The sequence below is a fragment of the Podarcis filfolensis genome (assembly GCF_964270895.1).
Source record: "Podarcis filfolensis genome assembly, chromosome: 2".
NCBI classification, from domain to species: Eukaryota; Metazoa; Chordata; class Lepidosauria; order Squamata; family Lacertidae; genus Podarcis; species Podarcis filfolensis.
This window is the reverse complement of record NC_139605.1, coordinates 114,767,782-114,787,632: the sequence shown is the minus strand read 5'-3', so window position 1 is coordinate 114,787,632 and position 19,851 is coordinate 114,767,782. Positions and strand designations below refer to the sequence as shown.

The 19,851-nt window shown below is 44.6% G+C and overlaps 1 protein-coding gene across 19 annotated transcripts in view; it reads left to right on the top strand.

The window, feature by feature from the left end:
* Window positions 1-19,851, top strand: part of LOC310755853 (homeobox protein Hox-D3-like) — a 152,083-nt gene that overhangs the window by 109,851 nt on the left and 22,381 nt on the right. For 15 of the 19 annotated variants that reach the window (XM_083599210.1, XM_083599214.1, XM_083599204.1 and 12 more), the window contains 2 exons: window positions 4,596-4,974; window positions 6,524-8,726. The exons of 3 other annotated variants lie outside the window; for them this stretch is intronic. In XM_083599210.1, coding sequence (XP_083455336.1) covers window positions 4,641-4,974; window positions 6,524-7,203 — 1,014 coding nt within the window. In that variant the 5' untranslated portion in view covers window positions 4,596-4,640 and the 3' untranslated portion in view covers window positions 7,204-8,726. Of the gene's footprint in view, window positions 1-4,595; window positions 4,975-6,523; window positions 8,727-19,851 lie in introns of those variants that run through there. One more of the 19 variants, XM_083599216.1, reaches the window with a different exon arrangement.

Below are 19,851 nucleotides of genomic sequence, written 5' to 3'. Positions count from 1 at the left end.
GAGGAGGAAAACAAGAAAAAAAATATTCTGAATCTCAGAAGCCAGAACAGCAAGAGGGATCGCTGCGCAGTGAAAGCAGCAATCCCTCTTGCTGTTCTGGCTTATGTGATAGCTGTGCACCCTGCATTCGCTCCATAAGATGCACCCACATTTCCCCTTACTTTTTAGGAGGGAAAAAGTGAGTCTTATAGAGCAAAAAATACGGTGGCTATCAGTCTTTAGGGCATGGGTGGAGAATTTGTTGAGATGGTGTTGGACTCCAACTCCCATCATCCCTGTCCATGCAGACAGGGGTTCATGGAAGTTGGAGTCCAGCAACCTATGGCGGGCTAGAGGTTCCCCACCTGTGCTTTCGGGTGAATCCCTATTCACTGAAATTAGATGTAGCACTTCTTCAGTAATGAAAGAGTAAAGGAATTGATTCCAGGGTTCCTGAGGAACATAATAACAGAAGCAATGAGCAGCACTCTTTCTGTCTGTGTAGGGTTATTTTAGATGGATCACCAAAGGGCTGGCAGAAGGTGTTGTGGACAATGTTGCAAGCTGTGACAAGATGCATTTCAATGGGATTCAGACCCAGGCTTACAAATATCTGGGTAGGACTGGAGAATGTATGGTGAGCAGGGAAGGCATCTTTAAGTGGCATGAACTTCAAAGACAGGTTTCCCCAACACTCAAGTTTTGATATTTCAAAGCAGACCACAGAGCAGTACCATAGAGAGACTTGCTCTGGAAATTTTAAAGATACATCCCTTGATTATTTCAACTTTTCAATATTAAAAAAGAACAGTAGGCTCTAGCTCATGGGTCAGCAAACTTTTTCAGCAGGGGGCCGGTCCACTGTCCCTCAGACCTTGTGGGGGGCTGGACTATATTTTGAAAAAAAATATGAACAAATTCCAATGCCCCACAAATAACCCAGAGATGCATCATGTAAAAATACCAGGCAGGCTCCACAAATAACCCACAGATGCATTTTAAATAAAAGGACACATTTTACTCATGTAAAAAAACGCTTATTTCCGGACCGTCTGCGGGCTGGATTTAGAAGGCAATTGGACCGGATTCGGCCCCTGGGCCTTAGTTTGCCTACCCATGCTCTAGCTCTTATACAGAGATATAAGGGAAAGCATGCAAGCAATACTATATCAAAATCAGTAAGAAGTTAACCTTTTCCTGACCTCCAGCAATCCGGGAAATGAATGCAACGAAACAAGGGTGGCGGGCAAACATTAGGGCAATTGGCACTAATACTTATCTTGTTTTAGTTTTTTAAAAATTTGCTCAGGTTATTTAATGCAGTGACAATGCACATGGCTAATTGGAAGCAAGCCCTGTTGAATTCAGTAGCCCTTGCTCTCAGGTGAGTGTGTACCAGATTGCAGCCTGAGTAACTAAAATTTAAAGATAATGGCACCGCAATGTGATGCACATTGACTCAGAAATATGTCCCACTGTATTTAATAGCACTTGCTTCTTTGTACGTGTGTTTATAATTGAAACCCCGCACTACTGCTTCTGAGATTTTTTTGCTGCTTACCACCCACTTCCATTGCTCTTACAGCAGTGGATACTTATCCCCTGTTGTACGATTTCTGGATACAGAATTGCTGTAGGGCTACTGTGTACTCCCCCACCCCACCCCAACACAGCTAAGGCTTAGTATTATATCTATCACCTCCTCTGTGCTTTGGAGAGATTATCTGCCCAAAGTGAAGGGAATATATTTGTCCTTATAGTCAGCATCCGGCGGCACTGTGTTCTTATTATGGTTCTTTACCTTTAAACCACACTTGGACCAGACAGCTTTTTAAAAAGAGGACCCATTTAAATAGAGTTGTCACCTGTACACGTGGCTACTACAGTCGTGAGAGGAGATACTGTATTTTTTGCTCTATAAGACTCACTTTTTCCCTCCTAAAAAGTAAGGGGAAATGTGTGTGCGTATTATGGAGCGAATGCAGGCTGCGCAGGGATGCGGGTGGCACTGTGGGTAAAACCTCAGCGCCTAGGACTTGTCAATCGCATGGTCGGCGGTTCGAATCCCCGCGGCAGGGTGCGCTCCCGTCGTTCGGTCCCAGCGCCTGCCAACCTAGCAGTTCGAAAGCACCTCCGGGTGCAAGTAGATAAATAGGGACCGCTTACCAGCGGGAAGGTAAACGGCGTTCTGTGTGCTGCGCTGGCTCGCCAGATGCAGCTTGTCATGCTGGCCACGTGATCCGGAAGTGTCTGCGGACAGCGCTGGCTCCCGGCCTATAGAGTGAGATGAGCGCACAACCCTAGAGTCTGGCAAGACTGGCCCGAACGGGCAGGGGTACCTTTACCTTTACCTTTAAGACTCACCTTTTCCCTCCTAAAAAGTAAGGGGAAATGTGTGTGCGTCTTATGGAGAGAATGCAGGCTGCGCAGCTATCCCAGAAGCCAGAACAGCAAGAGGGATTGCTGCTTTCACTGAGCAGCGATCCCTCTTGCTGTTCTGGCTTTTGAGATTCAGAATATTTTTTTTCTTGTTTTCCTCCTCCTCCTAGGTGCATCTTGTGGTCTGGTGCGTCTTATAGAGTGAAAAAAAAACAGTATTTCTCCTTATACCCAGCAGAAGACTGCATCCATGTGTATATATGCACATACATGTACACTGGATTGGTGATGGATAAAGGTTATTATTAGTATAAGGGTTTGGGAGCTAATCTCCCAATTATACTCTCCCTCACCCAAATGCTGCTTATTAAATAATTATCATTTATGCACAGGCCAACAAACACCAAAGAGTCCTCCCTCCCCTCTCCCAGTTATACTTTTTGATCTCTTCATTGGCATCATTTTAGCATGCTTGCTTTTGACCATCATTAATAAAGGTGACAGAACAAGCTTGGGAATTGAAATTAATATTCAAAATTCCCCAGAATGTGAAATGTTGTTCATGGAATCTCAGCTCCGAATGTGGAATCTTCCTCTCCAAATATGAGAGCTGTGGATTTAGTGGCCTCTCTTGATTTGTTTTGACTTTGACAGTAAACTGTAATATAATCTCATAACTTCCAACTATCAAATACTACCATATATAATAATAAATACTCAGACTTATTCTCCTAGTGTCTATTCTTATTGTAGACATAACGGCATTGCCTATACACAAGAGAGAGATAATGCCATGCTCAGAGGAAACTCCAAGGTTTTCAGATGTGGGATCATATTTTTTGGGGGGGGGACTCCTAAGGAAAAGGAGCCCCCAAACAAACCATTCAGGAATGATCATGCTCAATGGCCACAGAATGTTGGGGAGGGCTCCAGAAGACTGGAGGGGGGGAAAGAATTTTATGGAGCATTCTGTGAGAATGCATGGTGTGTTGGCCAGGACACTGAACTGCACTTCACACTGCAGTAATACACTGCTGCTGCAACAACAACAACAACTTACTATTTATACCCCGCCCATAATAAATAGTATACTATTTATACTATTTATTATTTATACCCTGCCCATCTGGCTGAGTTTCCCCAGCCACTCTGGGCGGCTCCCAATCGAGTGTTAAAAACAATACAGCATTAAATATTAAAAACTTCCCCAAACAGGGCTGCCTTCAGATGTCTTTTAAAAATAGGATAGCTGCTTATTTCCTTGACATCTGATGGGAGGGTGTTCCACAGGGCAGGTGCCACTACCGAGAAGGCCCTCTGTCTGGCTCCCTGTAACCTCACTTCTCACGATGAGGGAACTGCCAGAAGGCCCTCGGTGTTGGATCTCAGTGTCCGGGCTGAACGATGGGGGTGGAGACGCTCCTTCAGGTATGCAATCTTGTTGTATGCCTCACTTGTTCAATAATTAAGTATCATTCTAACTACTATTTACGTATATTATGCTGTTTCTCAAACACAATATAAAACCAGACATAACTGTGTTTCAGTTTTCAAATTCATTAATAAGGCAACCAAACAGAAACATATTAACATAAATATAAAATTATACATAAAAATATATCTTAGCCAATACAATAAATAAAACATACATAAAAAGCTGAAAGTTAGATCATGATGGAATCCATATCACCTTGTCCAAGTTAAGGGGCCTTTAGCTGTATTAAACATCACAGACCTGTCCATATTGAACAACAAATATTTGATCTTATCCATATGACTGATGGTAGTGACCGCTGGTAAAGATTTCTCTAAATATTTTTGCTTTGGTGTTTCACTTATCAAATACTGTCAAAGCACTAAAACCACTATGTATCAGCAGTCAAACGCTGACAAATATTAAAATCAACTCCGGCAAATACAGACATTAAATATCTGGTGTATACTTGACAATGTTTGCGGAGGATAATTTCCGAGAGCAAAATAGTTTCAGCTCTAAACATGTTGAAACTCAAAAGACTGTCTTTGTTTAAAGTTCATGATTCTTGCTCTCTCTTTTTTTGGTGGGTTCCTTTTTCTGGACAGAGGCCAGAATGGTCGGTAAATGTTCTTGCTTTGAGATGTGGGCATGTTTACTTCGGATGTTTCTCTTTAGCTTTTGGAACACATAGGTGAGGAGGGTCCTTCCTCAGTGGTAATAACTGGAGCTCTGTCTGGATTCCTTTCACATTCATTTCAAGGTATCTGTCTCCTTCCCTGCCCCTTCAGTCAGACAAGAAAAGGAAATGCAAAAAGCTCTTCATGAAGATGACCAGGATTCCTCAGAAAGCAGTTCATACCAAGATCCCATTAGAAGGGATTCCTTTAGTCAGCAACAACTTCCAGCTCCACTGGCACACCAGGAGCCAGAAACATCCACAAGGTCTCCAACAGGCCAAAAAGGCACTGAACAGGCGTCTCTAGGGAACACCAATGATCAGACCTCAAAATTGCAACAGCCTCCATTGGTTACCAATGGCACTAGCAAGGCACATGATAGCCATTTACCAAAACAAGTCTTCCCTTGGATGAAAGAAACAAGACACAGCAGCAAGCAGAAGAACAACCTTCCATCTTCAGGTACCTTGTTTTATCTGTCATCTCCCATGCTTGATTCCAATGTGCATCTATCCAGTGGTAGCCAACATGGTGACCTCACGAGGTTGATAGACACCCACCAGTCCCAGACAGCAATGGTCAGGGATGATAGGAGTTGTAGCCAAACAGCAGCATCTGGAATGCACATCATTGGCTACCATGGATCTAGGCTATAGCTTTCCTTGCACTTTCAAATAAGTGTTCACATGCAGTACTTTAGCTTACACCATGCGGTACTTTAATTTATACCATGTCCTTCCTCCAAGGAACTAAGCACACATTATGGAGGGTTCACTGGTGGTCTCTTGTCCAGAGACCGCTTAAGACCAGACACTCTTAACTTTACTGGTTGAACCACAGCCTGTGTCTTCAGAGCATTTTCTGGACAATAACTTACAAAGTACTTTTGTACTTTTTATTTGCTTATGTTTATATTCCATCTTATATTGGGATAATAGGAGCAACTAGGCTTCCACTTGAGGAATTCAGTAAGAATTATATATAATTTTTCTTTTAGAAGTTGCTCTAATATATTCTTTATATTTACCAACCTCAACCTCCCAGTATTATGAGAATAGCCATATGTCTTATTAAATAAACATTAGGTTTTCATTTACATTAATCCATTAGCGTAGGAAGGATATAGACATATATAGAAAGACAAATAATTATTCAGCTGGATGTAGAGACAAATAGATAGACAAACATAATAGCATAGCATAGAATAAAATGGATCAGAACATTTCCATTCTTTGCAAATGGAAACACAAACCCTCCAAACTGAGAATGTTACTGAGCTGAACCAAATATTCTCCAGTTTCCATTTTTTAGTGGAGACTGCAATTATGGGGGAACATAAATACTCACATTTTCCAATTAAGTTACCATTATTTTTCTTGAGTTTTTTGGGGTGTAGGGTGGGTGTGGCACCTTTACCCCTCTGACCTCTTCCTTTTCTTCCATCTTGTATGAATTACATCAGTGATCCAACTCAGTCACAGATTACTCAATTACCAGGATGGTGTAACATTCAATACTGTCCAGTCAATCAGATTGGATTGTGTGATGTCACTCACTGAGGGTAAAATAAGCAAACATTTCTTGCCAGGTGCCTTGTGGAAGTGAGGGTGGGAGCACCAAAAAGGGGCAACACAACTGAATACACTTGCCAAAATCTATGAGTTGTTTTGGTTCAGCTCTAACATCTCTCTGAGTTTTATCCCCACATAACATGCATGCTTGTACGTTGGGGTAGAGAATCTGTGGCCTTCCAGATGTCATCAGACTCCAACTCCCATCAGCCTCAGCCAGCAAGGTGAATGATAGAGATGTTGGGACTTGTAGTCCAGCAACATCAGGAGGACCACAAGTTCCCCACCTCTGGTGTATGCCATATTATTATTATTATTATTATTATTATTATTATTATTATTAATCTCCCAGGTACAATATTTTGCGAGGCAATACATCTATTCCTTGCAAAGTCATTAAGAATCAAGCTGAACTGACTTTTTTCATTTTCTTCATTTAGACCCCAGCTCCTCTCCACCAAGTCTCTCCTCATCCAAGAGAGTCCGCACAGCCTACACCCAAACGCAGCTGGTGGAACTGGAGAAGGAGTTCCATTTTAATAGATACCTCTGCCGGCCACGCAGGCTGGAAATGGCCCGGCTTCTGAGGCTCTCTGAGAGGCAAATCAAGATCTGGTTCCAGAACAGAAGGATGAAGTTTAAGAAAGACAGCAGGGTCAAGGGGACCATTGGGAAGTCCCCGAGCAAAAGTCCTCAAGTGAGTGACTATTTCAGTCAAGTGGAGGCTGAGTATGATTTGGCCACACCAAGTTCATGTAGCAAGGCCCAGGGAGGGGTATATAGTTATACAGACCCTCTCTTTGACAGCCCCTTAACGTCCATCTCCTTGGAGTATGGCCCCCTTTCTCTGCAAGGAGACAGTCATCATTATGGACCTCCAGTTCTGCAAGGGAGTCCAAGTGAAGTGGAAGAAAATTACCTGGGAAATATGCCCGAGGCTGACTCACTCTTCAGCTTCCCTGACTGTTCCTCTGCAAACCTGGACTACAGCTGTGTTGCCGAAATCCCCAGTCATCACCAGCTTGGGCTGTCCAACTCACATCCCATTTACACAGATTTAACAACACATCCTGTGCCTCAGGGAGATTCTCAGGGACCTGTAAATCTTATGCATCTGTGAGGGCTCTCTCTGCCATGGAAACCAAGCAGGGGAAATTGCTACAGTCCTATTATCTCATTAAAAAAGAAAAAACCCTCTAAGTGCAACCAACAGCATTTCTCTCCCCCAACCCCCCTCCAACCGCCCACCACTCCTATCTGCCCACGCATTACCTCCCATTTATTTAACTGCACTGGACATTCATTGGTGAGGGAGGGGCTGCTGCTGGATGCTGCAAAGTTGATAATTCACTCAAAGCAAGGCTGTCTTCAAACCAAACCTAAGGCAGTCTATGCACTGGATTTTTAAACATCCGTTTTGTAAAGAGGGTTTTGTGAATGAAATCTCAAAGGAAGGCATTGTGGGTCTCAGTTGTTCAGCAGCTATTGGCCTCGTGATCCTCTCGGAAAAGGGGAGAAATCAGGCTGATCCTAGTTGCTCTGGTTTTCAGGCATTCATTTCACAAAGTGAAAGACTTTAACTAACCTTGCCACCCGATACAAGGCAACTCAGAAGCAAGTCTTGTTGAGTTCAATTGGGTTTACTCCTAGAAGAGTAGGTGTAGAATTGCAGCCTTAGTGTGGCTATTTCCAAGTCCAGTTCTTTGCCTTTTCCATTCCAAAGGTTTAGCACTTCACAGGGTGAGGAGCAGACACCTTGCCCTAATAGCAGGGATCTTTTAAGGTCCAATATCTTTCTACAGGCAAACACAGATGAGCATTTACCAACCATAATAGTCCTGGTGGCTAGTGCCCATTGGCACTGGTGGGTCCTCACTATGGCCCCATGTGAACCAAGAGTAGACTCTGAACTCCTGTGAAGGGGTCCAGCCCAGGAGAAGATTGGCAGTGGTAGTCAAGCTGTTTCTCCAAGAAAGCTTGCCCATCAGTACTGATCTTCTGACTGAGAAATCCCATTGAGCCACTGATGAACCCTAGGTACCATAGATCATAGTTTGAAAAGCCATTGCCGTATGTTGCTATTGTCTAAGCCTCATCAAAATATTTTCTGACAGAATTGTGGTGCTGATGCAGCAGGGATAGGCAAGATGTATGTTCCTCCTTCCTCTTTCATCCCTTGCCAGGGTGTTACCACCCCTAGGTAAGAACCTAGAGCTATCAGGGAAGTCCACTCCAAGAAACCCTGTTGCAAAGAGCCCGTATCTCCAGAATGCACTAAATCTTTGACAATAAGCATCTCCCAATGCATGCCTAACATAAAAGATAACACTTGAAATTCCACACCTACATCTTAAAAAACAAAAAAAATCTCCTGTGATCCAGCTCCAATATTGAAATCACCTGCTTGTTGTAGTTCCAGGGCAAGTGAATGGCTGCCTCTGAGGGCTATTGTCTTGCCATCAGGGGCGGCTAGTGAATGCGTCTTGGGAGAACCAGCTCGCAGCCTCGCTGCTGCAGCAGTGAGCAATGTTTTCACTGCACGCTACACGTCACCGATGGTTTATTTTTAATGATTGCTTGGCTCTTGGCATCTATTTTAATGTACTGTTTTGATACTGGAAATAAAGAGGCTTTTTAAAAACAGCACCGGGAGATTTTCTTGGCGTAGGCAGACTAGCTTTTCTCCGTGAACACTGCTCTGTTGTTCTTAGAATCACTTTGCCATCTTGTAGTTTACTAGGGGCTGGGCCTCACCCTTCCCTCACCCCCATTAATCATCGAGACAGCACGTACTTCAGAAGGCCTCTAGCTCTTTCATCTCCCAGTTAGTATGCAGCTTTGGAGCTTAGCCTGCTTGTGCATTTCTCTCCCCCACCTCCTAAACTGGCCCCTGCCTTCCATTAAACCTCTTCCATTTCCTTGGACTACAAGTTAGCGAGACCTTCTATCCTCCTTTAAGCAGCTTCTGGTAGGGCAAGTATCAGTCAAGAGAGTTTAGTGGTAAGATGCAAGGTCCAGTTTGCAAAAGAATCCAAATTGCATGGTGCTACGTTCATTGTTTCATGGTAATGGGAGGTGCTTCTTCTGGTGCCAAAATAAAGAACCAGTTTCTTCTGATAACCCAGCTTGAGGCTTTGGTCATTTGAAACAGTTGCCCTTGTACTACCTGCTGACTACCAATTGCCCTTGGTTCACTAGTGTGAACATTTAGAAAACTCTAATGTGCGTGTTAAAAACACAGTTGTTGAGGTCCCAGCATCAGTTGCCCCTGTTAGAATGAAAGTGCTAAACCTGAAATGAATTTTTTTGGTCAAATTTGAAATCCAGAAGCAAAAAATAAACATAAAAATTCAAGTGTGATGCTGTGAATTTCAAACATTGTCTGATTTCACTTTAAAATTCAGTCAATATTTAGCACTTACTAACCTATTTGGTTTCAGTCTGAAAATTCCACTATATGTTAAAACCTCTCCAATTTAAACTATTTTTTAAAAAGGTTTAATTTTGGCGGGATCAGTCCCAATTCACCTGCGGATGAATTTTCGTGAAATGTTGTTAAAGATCAATCTGTCAATATTTTTACACCTTTAAGAAGTATTATTAAATGCATAAATCCTGCAGAATACATAGGGAACTACAATAATATAAATGCAATTCCCACCTCCAAGTCAATTTGTCTCTAGGAGAATTTGAGAACACCATCATCACCCTGGCATGTTCTCAGTTCTATTTGCTATCAAGTGTGGAATAACAGATCTTGGAATGCAACAGTCTACAGGAATCTTTTAAGAGTATTTTGCATGGCAAAGTATCCCAAAGGTGTAATGCATAATTCTCAAATAATCTGGTGCAATAACTAAAAATATTTGTGTGGTCATTGAGAGGGGCCGTAGCTCAGAGGAAGTTCTCATGCTTTCATCTGCGGCATCTCCAGTTAAAAGGATATACGGTAGCAAAGTTGGGAGAGATGCCCAGTGTCACAATGGGTCAGTGCGTCTGGTCCATTGTTAACCAGAAGGTTGTTGGTTTGAGTCCACCCAGGGATGGCTGTGATCAGGGTTCCTGCATTGCTGGGGGTTGGACTAGATGAGGCTTCCAACTCTGTGATTCTGTGATATTCGCCCACCAGAGACTGTGAAGAGCTACTGAAATAGACAAGGGATGTTGGACTCCAGCTCCCATTGTCCCTGATCATTGTTCATGCTGGATGGGGGTTGATGGGAACAGCAGTCTGCATAGGCACCAGGTTTTCCATCCCTGGAGTAGAATTGGGCTAGATGGACTCCATGTTTAATTCAACACAAGGTAGCTTCCCATGTTCATCTGGAAATCTCATCTTTCTGTTTTTCATGCACCTGTAATGCATCGCAACCCACATGCTGTGCCCTAGCGGATGGTGATTGTTGGCATGGGGCAAGGTGAGCATTGGGGCATAGTAGAGCACAGGTTTCACCAGAAGGTCTAAGCAGATGGAAACAGCACACAGGTTTCTCCTGAGCTGCTTCCAACGTGGCCCACATGTCTCAGTGGCTACTGCAACTAAGTACTGCAGAGGACTGGGTGAGGGTGGAGGTGGTGGGGGATGCCTTGGGTGGTATTCAGCTACATTTTTGCACAAGCACAATGCTTTACTCCCCTGCATGAGTCCCACACCACCTCCCAAATATGCTCTAGAGGGTTGGGGGAATGTCCATAACTTATGGGGGAAGGTGAGGGGGAGATAGTTCCATTGAGCAAGGGGAAAAAATACAGGCAACCCACTATTTAACCTAGGGGTTACGTTCTGAGACATTGTGCACATCAGTGAAATCACGTATATTTGAAACATCATTGAAAAGCCTTCAAATGCCCTGTTCCATCCCTGCCCTGCCCAGTTCTGCCCCCTTTTGTGATGTACTTGTGACTTTTGTGGTCTCTTCCGGGTTTGGTGCAATGCGCGCATGCGCGGACGCACACATATTGAATGCGCATAAATGGGGGGTCTCCTGTATGCCAATGGAACAATTTGTTCAGTGCTACATTGAATACAACCTTTTATCTCCAGATAACAACCTTCTCCAACCTTGTGTCCCCAGATGTGTTTGGACTATAACCCTCATAATCCCTGATTATTCATTACACTGACTGTGAGTGATGGGAATTGTAGTCTAAGTGCTCAACAGCACCTGGGCACCCTTCCTCCACTTTTCCACACAGCCCCTTACAGATCTAGTAGGGACTCTATCAAATTGGGGTCCCCTGGCTCTTGAGATGGACTCAGTCCCATCTCATGATGGGACTACATAAGCCAAGCCTGAAATTTGTTGACGGTTGCAATTAGCCTCAAAAGTTTCTTGTGTGAAACCAGTTTAGAAACAGTGACACCACTGCCCCTCCTTTGATTCTCAGTGGACATTTCTTCGCTGAAATGGAACTGCATCAAATTTAAAGGCAAACATGGGGAATCTCAGGCATGGGGACAAATCTGTTCCTCCAGGCCTCCCTGCCCAGACTTTGGGACTCTGCTCCTAGTGGTACCATTCAATGGTCCTGCTTCACATTCTCACGTGCCTTTTGTCCTTAATCCAGTAGTTTTCAACCAGTGTGCTGTGGCACCCTGGGATGTCTTGAATGATGGGTGCCGCGGGCAAAACTAGCCTCTGTCCCTCTTTCCTTCCCTCCCTCCTCTGATGCTATCTCACATATCTACCTCTGAAAGGCTTCCACAGCTGTTTATTGCAGCAGCCCTGGCTATGAGCTCTGCAGGAGAATGGTGCCTCTGGGGCTGGCCAGGAGGTGCTTTCCAGGTCCCTATGGGGCAGCGTGAGGAGGCACCTCTCTTTGGGGTCTGGGGAGAGGCAGCTCAGAGACCAGGGTCAGCAACTGGAGAGGGGAGAGGAGGCTGAAGGAACACTCCACAAGGGAAGGTGTTTGAGAAAGGGTGAGAGGCTGCCAGCTCTGCAGGCAAGGGGTAACATAACTGGGCCGCTGAGCCCCACAGGGGAGCTGCAGAAAGAATGTAGTTGGTCAAGGGAGCTGTGGACTCAAAAAGGTTGAAATCCTTTACCTTAAACTGCAAGTGGTGAGCCAGTGTGGTGTAGTGGTTAAGAGCAGTAGACTCGTAATCTGGTGAACCAGGTTCGCATCTCCGCTCCTCCACATGCAGCTGCTGGGTGACCTTGGGCTAGTCACACTTCTCTGAAGTCTCTCAGCCTCACTCACCTCACAGAGTGTTTGTTGTGGGGGAGGAAGGGAAAGGAGAATGTTAGCCGCTTTGAGACTCCTTAGGGTAGTGATAAAGCGGGATATCAAATCCAAACTCTTCTTTTCCTCTTCTTGTTTGTCAGGATGGAGGGGTGTGGGCGCGTAGAAATCTGAGCTCTGACTACTGCATGACTGGAATATCGTATACTCTACAAAGGTATTCGTCAATTGCCTCTGGCCCTGTTCCCTAGTGGCACACGACCACTGAAAGGCTGTCCATTAAGGAATATGGCATACTCTCCAACATTTCTCTGACGAAGATAGGGATGTACTAAGGAAAAGTGGGACATTCCGGATCAAATCAGAAACTGGGATGGCTTCTGTAAATCTGGGACTGACCCTAGAAAATAGGGACACTTGGAGGTGAGATATGTTCTTGAGGCTGAAGGAATATGACTCCATCCCCCCAAATCCATCTCAAGTCTACCCAAACAGCTCTTAAATTTTTAGTAAAATAATAATAATTCTGGCCTATACCACTTTTATCTGTAAGTGGGGAATTGCATGACTGAATGGTACACACCACACATTCAAAGCACATTTCCCCCCCTCCCAAAGAATCATGGGAACTGTAGTTTGTTAAGGATGCTGGAACTTGCTGCTCTGGGAGGGCTAAACTACAGATTCCAGGATTCTTTTGGGGGGTGAGAGATGCTTTAAATATATGGTGGTGTGAATGCTTCAGTCTGAAAGCAGAACTTAATCAGGCCCCTGCCCTGTGGATGTGTTGTTGTTGTTTTTTTAGAGAGAGAGTGTGTGTTGTGTGTTGTGTGTAACCTGGACTTGACTGTTAATTTCTGCTCTGAACCCGAAAGGAGGAGAGAAGGTAGAGTTAATTTTCTCGTCTACCAGCTTCCCCTTCTTATTGGGAAAAGAGAGAGAGAGAGATCTTTGCTGAGGCTGCTGTGATAACAACTCTCTTCCTGTAAGGAGACCTCTGAAGAAAATGCCGAGGTTGCAAACATTAAGTATCCGTGAAACAACAACGGAGGCAGCTTTGCTGCACAAAATGAAAATGCGGCGGTGCAGATAAATGTAAAACACATTGCAGCGGCTCTGGTTCTTTCCAATGGCATCAGGCAATTACGATAACACAACTTTCCACTGTATTTTATTGTATCTCCCCCTCAAAAGATGAATAGCCTACCGGCACAATCTACATATTGTAATTAACTGATAAATATTTAATAAGGCCAAGAACTTTATCCTTTCTTGGCTTTCCAGCAAGAAACTGGAAAGTGGGTAAACGTAAAAAATAAAATAAAAAATAAACATTCCTTGCCCACCCCCCTCTTTTCCCCTCCCCTTAGCGGTTTGAAAGCTAGAACCTCTCAGTGCATTTATAAAATAAGTAAGAAAGAATATATCAGGGAGCAGAATGCAAAGGAAATATAAAAGGAGAAATTAGAAGAGGGGGAGAGGTAAATTTGCTGACATAAGCACACATCTCCAGATTGTAATCTGAAATAAAATAGCAGGAGTTTGGCCAGCCAGAGGATGAATCTGAGGTTAAATTGTTATTTACAGAAGAGCAAAGAGTGGAGCAGAAAGCAAAGGGACCCTATAGCACTAGCCCTCAATCTCTGCTATGCGAAGTGTAATTATGAATTTCTGTGAAATAAAGGCTGGGGCGGTCGAATCCCAATTGCTGCTTTAGGCAAAACTTGGTTATATTTCGGTTTTATGTCTAGAGAGTCAGTGTGTCAGAGTGCTTAGAGTGTTGGACTTTGACCTCAAATCCCCACACATGCACTTATCCTCACTTACCTGGGAGTAAGTCCTATCGAGTGAATGGGGTTTCTTTCTGAATCAACATGCAGAACAGTGCGTTGTAAGGGGGTTTGTGCCAGTTGGCCTAACCTCCCTCAAAGGATTGTCGTGAGGATAATGCAGGAAAATCGTGTGCACTGTCTTGAGGTCTTTGGGGAAAAGTAGGATTAAAATGTTGTTGCCCTGTTGCTGCCAAAGGAACCTTCTAGTTGGCTTTTGGTTTCCCTTGATTATACAGTGGTAAAGGTAAAGGTAAAGGGGCCCCTGACCATTAGGTCCAGTCGTGACCGACTCTGGGGTTGCGGCGCTCATCTCGTTTTACTGGCCGAGGGAGCCGACGTACAGCTTCCGGGTCATGTGGCCAGCACGACTAAGCTGCTTCTGGCAAACCAGAGCAGCGCATGGAAACGCCGTTTACCTTCCCGCTGGAGCGGTACCTATTTATCTACTTGCACTTTGATGTGCTTTCGAACTGCTAGGTTGGCAGGAGCAGGGACCGAGCAACGGGAGCTCACCCCGTCGTGGGGATTCGAACCGCCCACCTTCTGATCGACAAGTCCTAGGCTCTGTGGTTTAACCCACAGCGCCACCCGCGTCCAATTATACAGTGGTACCTCGGGCTAAATACGCTTCAGGTTACATACGCTTCAGGTTACAGACTCCGCTAACCCAGAAATAGTACCTTGGTTTAAGAACTTTGCTTCAGGATGAGAACAGAAATCGTGCAGCGGCGGCACAGCACCAGCGGGAGGCCCCATTAGCTAAAGTAGTGCTTCAGGTTAATAACAGTTTCAGGTTAAGAATGGACCTCTGGAACGAATTAAGTACGTAACCAGAGGTACCACTGTATACCCCTTCTTATGTTTTGTTAAGTGAATTTTGCAAGGAGAACAGGCTGGGGCCTGGGAAAGCAGAGCAAGTGAAGCATAGACTCCCTGTTCTGAGGTTCTAGAGCCAAGGGCATTTGCGTTCCTGCCTTTCAGGATTTCCTAGAGTCATCTGACAGCTCCAATTCTGATGGCCCTGGCAGCTGTCTATTCTGTGTCGGGCTGACCCTGAGAAATTCTGTACATGCTCAGGAGCACCCTTTCCTTCTCCAGCCAGCCTGATTGGCATGTTTGCTAATTCAGTGTGAGAAATAAGATGTTCAGAAGATAATGCAGCCTCGCGAAATAGACTCCTGGATGTGTCACGGGGAAATCTGGAGCTTGGCACATGCTCTGATGTGCATGCATGGAATTCCTGTGTGAGCAGCATTCATTTCTCCAATTCAGAAGGGTAGTTTGGCACAAATGCCGGCGATTATGCATATGCATGGTTTCTGAAGTAGGATGGTGAATTCACCTGTGTGCACACATTTTCATTTGTGTGCCAGTTTCTTCATTCCCATCTGTGCGCAAATTGTTGCCAAAAACCTTGCAAAGGCACATGCTTTCTAAGGGGATGGTCACAATAATAAAAGAAATAAATTCATGTACATCAAAGTAGGCAGACCATGAGAAAAAGATGAAATCTCTTATTTCAAAACACGTGTTTTAATCTTCGTATGTTTTCGACAGATCTGATGGAGGTCCTTAATTATGACCTTTGAATTATTGGGATTGGCTGCATTGTACTCAAAATAGAATGGAATGGCTTTTGTTTGTTAATCTGATACTATGAACTCAATTAATTAATTAATTAATCAGAGACTTAATAGGAGCAACAAGAAAAATAGTGACTTGCAGTGCACAGTGTGCTTTGCAATCCTTATCTTTCAGACTTACTTAAAAAAAGAAACAGCAGCTTAAAAATCCGGAGTGAATTAAATCTGAAATCAGAAAACAACCTGCAGACTGACCAAATGAGTTCTGCATTCCTTTAATCAAATTCATTTGTGAGTTAATCCAGGAGGTGTTCCTTCTAGTGCTCCAGTGCTTATTTTGGGGTCATTTTAACCACCTTCTAGAGTCTTATCTAACGTAGGGGGGGGGCAGATGTAAAAGAAGAGGGCATGACTTTGGCACCTTTAGCAATTCCGCAGAAGTAATTTCAGCAGGCATAGCTTATGTTGTCATTAAGTCTGTCTGCAGCTTTGCATCTGGCCAGCCTATAAATGATAGGTTACATTTCTGGGTTATTTCACCGAGGAAAACAGAATTTCCCTAACATAAGAAATCTTTTATTTATTCAAGATGCCAGTGATATTCGGTCAACCCAGTCCAGGAAACCAAGAGCAGAGGAGTACGTATATACCATCTTGCATTTCAAGAAAGAATACCAAATTTATGGCTTGCACGTGGGCACAGACTCATAACAGTTCCAGTGAGATCAACAACTTCTTAGACTATTGGCAGGGGAGGAAAGTAGGTGTGTGGTTTATGTGCCTATTCTGGGAGCTGGATGCAACTAGATGCAAAATGGAGAAGAAGGTTTTCTACTTAGGTACTACCTGAAGGCTTACCCATTATGTTTTACCTCTTGATTAATTTAACAAAAAGCGTCTAGGGACACGGGTGGTGCTGTGGGTTAAACCACAGAGCCTAGGACTTGCCGATCAGAAGGTTGGTGGTTCGAATCCCCATGACGGGGTGAGCTCCGGTTGCTCGGTCCCTGCTCCTGCCAACCTAGCAGTTCGAAAGCATGTCAAAGTGCAAGTAGATACAGTGGCGTAGCGTGGGGGGTGCAGGGGGGCCGGCCGCACCGGGCGCAACATCTGGGGTTAGGGCAAATCCATGGGTTAGGGGGCGCAAATCCATGGGTTAGGGGGTGCTAATTACTTGCCTTGCCCCGGGTGCTGACAACCCACGCTACGCCACTGAGTAGATAAATAGGTACCGCTCCAGCGGGAAGGTAAACAGTGTTTCCATGCGCTGCTCTGGTTTGCCAGAAGCGGCTTAGTCATGCTGGCCACAAGACCCGGAAGCTGTACGCCGACTCCCGCGGCCAATAAAGCAAGATGAGCACCGCAACCCCAGAGTCGGCCACGACTGGACCTAATGGTCAGGGGTCCCTTTACCTTTACCTTTTACCTGCAGTGGATTTCATGGCAGGGGGCATAATCATTATCAGTTATATAATTTCCACTGGCAAATTATCATCTGAATAACATTTAATATTCCAGTGCTTTTTTAAATTTTGCATCCAAACTACTTCACTTAAGCTATCTTTGTAATAATCCTTACAACAGCCCTGTAGAGTAGGTCTTGTGACAGATATGGGGGGCAAGGTTAAGGTCACAGCTACACTGCACATTTGAAACACATGGCTTTCCCCAATGTATCCTGTGAACTGCAGTCTGCCCCTCACAGAGCTACAATTCCAAGTGCCCCTAAAACCACAGTTCCCAAGATTCTTCGGGGAAGCCATGTGAGTGTGACCTAAGTGAATAAGATCTTCTCTGAGACCACCCTAGGGAGTTCACAGCTGAAGTAAGATTTGACTGCACGGGTTGGGGTTCAATCTGTGATCTTCATCACTGTTCTTACGCCACAGCAAACTGTGGTATATAGCCGAGAGAGCGTTGGTTTAGAATCCTTCCACAGCCATCCTAAGTTGGCACATACCTTTATGGGTACAGTGGTACCTCGGGTTAAGTACTTAATTCGTTCTGGAGGTCCGTTCTTAACCTGAAACTGTTCTTAACCTGAAGCACCACTTTAGCTAATGGGGCCTCCTGCTGCTGCTGCACCACCGGAGCCCGATTTCTGTTCTCATTCTGAAGCAAAGTTCTTAACCCGAGGTACTATTTCTGGGTTAGCGGAGTCTGCAACCTGAAGCGTATGTAACCCAAGGCACCACTGCACCAACAAAAATGTTGTGAAATAGTGACAAACATTTGAGTTCTCCAGAACTCTTCATCAAGCTGGATGGAACATGAAGCAGGGAATGTGGAAAAATAAAAATACAAAAAATTCAGCTGGATGTTATGTTGATGGGGCCACAGCATCCAACCTAGGTTTTGTGTTCCTAATTCCATCCTTGTCTGCCCACCTCCTGCTTTGTGTAACATCTGAAGCTCCCCACTCTTTTGTGACATTTCCATTGGGAGGTATTGCCAGTGATGGAATTTTAGAGGTCTTCCCCCCCCCCTTGCCTTTTCTTATGGGATCCACGTTGGCTTTTTGTGTCCTTTTGTCATGATGAAGCTCATTTTCCCCTTGAAGGAAGGGGTAGGATTTAAACACATGATAAATAAATTAACATGGGCATAATGACCTCGCCCCCATTGCAATTGCACATATCCTCATTCAAAACATTTTGACTCTCAAATGTGGCACATGTGAGTGATTGCCTAGTCAAATTTTGATTTATGGCTGTAGATAGCATGACATTTGACAGTCCTAATGAAGTCGGGCTTCTTTGGTCTGCTTCCTTGTTTCCCATCTTTTAATCTTTTTGGATGGCTTTGTGGCAAGCCAGTGTGGTAGTGGTTCAGAGCAGTGGACTCGTAATCTGGTGAACCGGGTTCGCGTCTCTGCTCCTCCACATGCAGCTGCTGGGTGACTTTGGGCTAGTCACACTTCTTTGAAGTCTCTGAGCCCCACTCACCTCACAGAGTGTTTGTTGTGGGGGAGGAAGGGAAGGGAAAGGAGAATGGATTTGATATCCTGCTTTATGACTACAAGAAGGAGTCTCAAAGCGGCCAACATTCTCCTTTCCCTTCCTCCCCCACAACAAACACTCTGTGAGGTGAGTGGGGCTGAGAGACTTCAGAGAAGTGTGACTGGCCCAAGGTCACCCAGCAGCTGCATGTGGAGGAGCGGAGACGCGAACCTGGTTCCCCAGATTACGAATCTACCGCTCTTAACCACTACACCACACTGGCTCTTTGAGCCGCTTTGAGACTCCTTAGGGTAGTGATAAAGCGGGATATCAAATCTAAACTCTTCTTCTTCTTCTTTAAAAGAGGATTGGACAAATTCATGGAGGAGAAGACTCTCAAGGGCTACTAGCCCTGATGGCTGTGCTCCGCAGCCAAGAGGCAGCAGTGCTTATGGAAACTGCAGGAAGGGAGACCTCTTGTGCTCGGGTTCTGTTTGATGGTATCACAAAGGGGCATCTGGATGGCCACTGTGAGAACAGAATGCTGGACTAGATGGCTGTTCTTAAGTTAACATTTGAGTCATCACATTTTGAAAGCTCCCTGTGGCCTCCTTGGGCAGCTTCAATGGGAGATCTTCCTGGCAGTCTAGACCAAAGATTTCTGTTAAAGCTGGGACTCTCAGTATTCAGGCAAAGATGAGCAGAGACCCAAAGAGTTGCTTCTTGTTCTTCTTGGAGAGCTGGAGACAATTCAAAAGAGGAATCAACCCTTGTCCTGCATGCACACTCTTCCCACTTTTGCCTCTGCAAACAGGTTTAGCAGGTTTCTTATATTGCTGCTTAGAACCTTAGGAATCTGTTTTGAGTCAAGAGTTGAGAGTAGGACGTGAGGTTCGTGTGGGTTTGTGCCACATAATGCAGTGTTACTTTCCAACAACTCTTTCTCTGTTGGTTTTACTTGAGAGCTTGTGAGCTATCTGAAGCATACTGGGGCATAATTGGAGGCCATAAACCACCCTCTTCCTCGTCTTGCATAATTCAGGAACAAATTGCAACTATTGCAGAGCAGTATCTCTAAAGGGGAGGGGATGATGTTTGTTAATGTCTTTCTCAAAGTTAGTATCGCTTGTGCAATCACCCCTACCTTCCTGCAGTGTTCTGATGCATGTTTTTTCAGGAAAATGTCTGCTATAAGCGAATTATAACTCCATTCCTGGAATTAAATCAAAAT